This window comes from Octodon degus, unplaced genomic scaffold, assembly GCF_000260255.1.
Source record: "Octodon degus isolate 3935 unplaced genomic scaffold, OctDeg1.0 scaffold00029, whole genome shotgun sequence".
NCBI lineage: Eukaryota > Metazoa > Chordata > Mammalia > Rodentia > Octodontidae > Octodon > Octodon degus.
Genome location: NW_004524605.1, coordinates 12,821,503 through 12,825,678, shown reverse-complemented (window position 1 = coordinate 12,825,678; position 4,176 = coordinate 12,821,503). Strand labels below are relative to the sequence as shown.

Genomic DNA, 4,176 nt, shown 5'->3' with positions numbered 1-4,176 from the left:
GTCCTGTGTGGACGCCTCTATGCAAATCTGCCTGCCTGAGTTACATGAGTCACAAATGGCCAGTCTTTCCGCATCTTAGATACAATCTCTGCTCACACTTTAGAAGTCATCTGCTTTCTCTTACTCATGCTGTTCTTTAACAACTCTTTCTGCAGCAAGGTTTGTTGGACACGGCCTCGAGTTCAAGCTTTGGGACAGCTGGGCCCAACAGAAGACAAAGTCTACATCGTCAAGGATAATATTTATATCCTTGATTAAACCTCAGCGGTTCTCGGCCCAAGATGGCAGAAGACAGTGGCGGGCATCACCATGTTGGTCGCCTTCTCAATCCAGAACCATTTTTCTGCATTAGCTGTACCTGATTCCAATAGATGTTGCTGTTGTCAAATTTATGATTGTATAGTCCTGATGGTTCTGCTGACGCTGGCTGTCTTCCGGGCCCCACGGAGCTCTCTGGCACACACGCACCCCTCAGTATTGTCTTTTCCTCAGACCCCTCAAGCCTTGTGTCCATCAGAGGAAGTAATCAGGATCATACAGGAAGGAACCCAGCATAGCTGTCCAGAGCAACAGGATTTAAAAATCAAAGTATCTACTTCGACACGTCCTTCGGGAATGTTTCCTGATCCCTGCTTGTGGTTCTATTCTAGATCCAGCTGGGCCACTTCTAACATTTCCTAAGTGCAGATCATGCCAGTGTGTGGGATTCTATTTCCTCAGGAGGAAGTAGAGTTGACTGCACTTTCCTCCTGGAAGGTCTTTATGTTTTCTCCTGCTTCTGCGGATGCCGGGTCCAGATGGCCAGGTTCACTGTCAGGTGCAGTTTCAGAGCTGGGTAGGAACCAGACAGGTGCCCGGGGAAGGCAGTCACTCTTCATGGGGCTAGTCACACTTATGCTAGGTGTCATTCTGTCCCAGGCCACGGTGCAGTCTGTGGACACCTGCCTGGCTTTCTGAAGGAAGCTGGATTGAGCAAGGCAAAGAGGACGAAATTGGGAAAACGTTTTCTACCTTATTAGCTTCTGCTGTAGGGATAGTAGTATTTAAATTGCAAATCACTTCAACCAGAACTCTAAATTTTCTCAAAATAATTTTAGATTTAAAATTTTTTCTAAAGGTCTTTTTGTCTAATCAATACTAGTACTTTTTTTTTTTTTTTTTGCTGTTTAAATAAATTGTTTTAACATGGTTAAACAAAGCCTATTGTAAAGGTAGCTTCAGTCACAGGTGTGATTCTTTAAAACTGCAGATTTTTAAGGGTTTGGCATTGTCAGGAGAGGGGTGTTTGTCCATGGACATTATCAGGGCTGGGTTTGCATTTCAGTTTCAGTTTGAGAAACCCTCACATGATTCATGCTTGGGGTTCATGGCTGCTCTCACCACAGTGGTCCAGGAGGACAGGGTGCAGTCCTGACTGATGCCTATGGCATTTCCCTCCCTCCCTCCCTCCCTCCCTCCCTCCCTCCCTTTCTTCCTTTCTTTCCTTGTCTTTTTAATTTTTTTCAGTCTTGGTATATTGTTGAGGCTGGCCTCAAACTCATGATTTTCTTCTCTTAGTCTCTTGAGTGTTTCAATTACAGGTGTGTACCACCATGCCCAGCCTTGCAGGTCTTTCTATTTGTGATAACTGCTTGAATTCTCTGTATCCTCCTGGAACTTTATAATGTACCTTCAAGGGCCTGGGAATCTGGTCAACTGTTTAGCATTTCCAAAATTTGTTTCAACATGAGAATACCAGTGTCTCCAGGAGTCCTGTGACACAAAGTACATGGGAGCCTGGGAGGAAAAGTACACTCTAGGGATTAAGAATTGGACCCAGGTTGTGGTCATACCTCAGCAGGAACACAAGATGACATTATGGTAACTTGCTGTTTTTTTCCTATTAGATACAATCATTTTATATCTATATTGTTATAGTGGTAATTGTAATAAAATATTACTGGGCAGAAGGCTTTCAAGGTAAAAACAAAAAGGAATTTAGTTAATATGGATGCTACTATAAGCTTCACGGTCTTAATAGATCATACTGAATTTCGATTTTGATCTGAGACATGGCAGAGTCTGTCATCTACAGCCTGTCCTGGATTATCAGAACGCTGGTACATTTAAGACTGTTTAGTTAAATTGATGACATTTTGCACATCTGTAAGAAGTGAAAAACCAATCACTCCCGATAGTTACAAATATGGGATAATTTTGTGAGTACATGAAGGTGAGGGATTTCTAATGGTTGTGTGATGCAAATTGTTTTTTTCTATTTTGGAAACTGACTTTAGATCTTTTCGGGTTGATCATTTAGCTTGGGCCCTGTGTTCTTGTCTTGCCGTGGACCCCAAGCCCGCACCCAGAGTGCACCGGGACACACTGATTGTCCAGTAGCTGCAGGTTTGCTGGTGCTGGGCACAGATGTGGGCATGGTGGCTCTCATCTGTCATCTCAGCTCTCTGGGAGGCTGACCGAGGCAGATTTCAAGCTTGAGTGACTTTGTGACAGTCTCTAAAAAATAAACAAAAGAAGCTGAGCCTACAGCTTACTGAGCTGAGGGCTCTGAGTTCAATTTTCACTGCTGAAATAACTGAGCAAAACAAGCAAAGAAACGAACCAAAACCTCCCATCCTTGTGGTGATGATTCAGACAAGGATAAGACTATTGGGGAAGAGCCTGCTTTCCTCATCTAGTATCAGGGGCTGGAAGCTCTTTAGGTGACGTCCCACTCATTGTGAGAACTGAGCATCTTCCCTGGGCTCTGCCCATGCCCACGAGATGCCAGTAAGATCCTTTGGCTATGACAGCTGGAAATGTCTGCTGAAAGCAACCCCAGCCCTAGCTGTGAACTCTGTGACACAGGACATCTGGTGGCTTCAGCATGGTATCAGGCGCACCTTTGGGAAAGAGGTGACATCTAAGATGAAAGCAAAGGAATGTATGAGTGGCGGCCACAAGAACACCTGCTGGAAGGGCCAGGACAGGAAGAAGCTTCAGTACTGAGAGAACTGTGTTCTGGGGCCATGGCTGCAGCTGAGAGAGAGGAGGGCAGGGAAGAGGCTGGACAGATGGGAACTGGGCAGCTGGGGCTGATGGAGAAGGCTGTGTGAACTCACCTGCTTGAGGGAAGAACCCTGCTGTTAGGAAGGAGAGCCCTTTAGCAGGTTCAAGGCTGGACAGGTCATAGGCCCACACATTGTATCTCAGTATCTTTGTATGCTTTGGTGACAAGGAGCTGGCTGGCATGGCAGAGGGCAGATAGGAAAGGAGAGCAGAAGAGTAAATCCTGGCAGTTAGAGGGCTGTGTCGTGGCACCCAGAGGAAGGTCTGCATATTTGTAATATCAGCCCTTGAGAGCTTGAAGCCGGAGGATCACCCTCCTATTGAATGAGTTTGAGGCCAACTTGGGTACAGATACAGAGCAAGAACCTGCTTATAAATAAATGAGTGAGTGAATGAATAAATGAGTGAGTGAATGAATGAATGAATGAATAATGAATGAAAGAAGGTCAGGTCAGAAATTTTGTTCTTCGTTACAGTGAGCCCAGCAGTAGGTGAGACCACTGAGCCCGGGCCTACAGCTAAGAGAGGTAGTGGTGGGTGGGTAGTCGGGAACCTACCTCTCATTAGTGTTCATTTCAATGCAAGCATCCAGACTTGTTGAATAGGTAGAGCTAAGTGTCTGTGTATCCACTCTGCATTTCTGTTTCATGAGCAAATTTCAAGAAATGGACACAAATCTATTTTGAAACTTACAAGGCATTATAATGATACTTCAAGCCAAAATAAATAAAAAAAAAAAAAACAACAAAAAATTCCTCCCTCAGTGTTCCAAAGTGTAGGAAAATCCTGAGAAATGTGAGTGCATTATTCTCTGGTTTTCTTCCCTAGCTGCTGTGGAAATCTGGTTCATAGAAATCTCTGAAAGGAAAGAAACAAGAATTTGCTCTTCACTCTTACCCTCCCGGGGCTTTTTGTCTTTGTGAATGGTTTGGTAGGTCGTGGGGTCCTTCCCAAGCTATTTATTCTTTGACTGTTGCTTTCATCAAATTTTTGAAGAAAACCTGCATAAATAAAAAAGAAAAAAGAAAAAGAAAACCTGTGTGAAGAGGCAGCAAAGGCAGCACTAGCCTACCAGAGCGCAGCTGGAGGCTTTAATGGAAGAGGTGCCCAAGACTGGTGCTCAGAGCG

General features: G+C 44.6%; 1 protein-coding gene across 5 annotated transcripts in view; it reads left to right on the top strand.

Moving 5' to 3' along the window:
* Havcr1 (hepatitis A virus cellular receptor 1) overlaps positions 1–639 on the top strand; it is a 30,838-nt gene extending 30,199 nt beyond the window's left edge. For 4 of the 5 annotated variants that reach the window (XM_023713238.1, XM_023713237.1, XM_023713234.1 and 1 more), the window contains one exon: positions 156–639. In XM_023713238.1, coding sequence (XP_023569006.1) covers positions 156–352 — 197 coding nt within the window. In that variant the 3' untranslated portion in view covers positions 353–639. The remainder of the gene's footprint in view (positions 1–155) is intronic. The other variant, XM_023713236.1, reaches the window with a different exon arrangement.
* Positions 640–4,176: the final 3,537 nt, after the last annotated feature.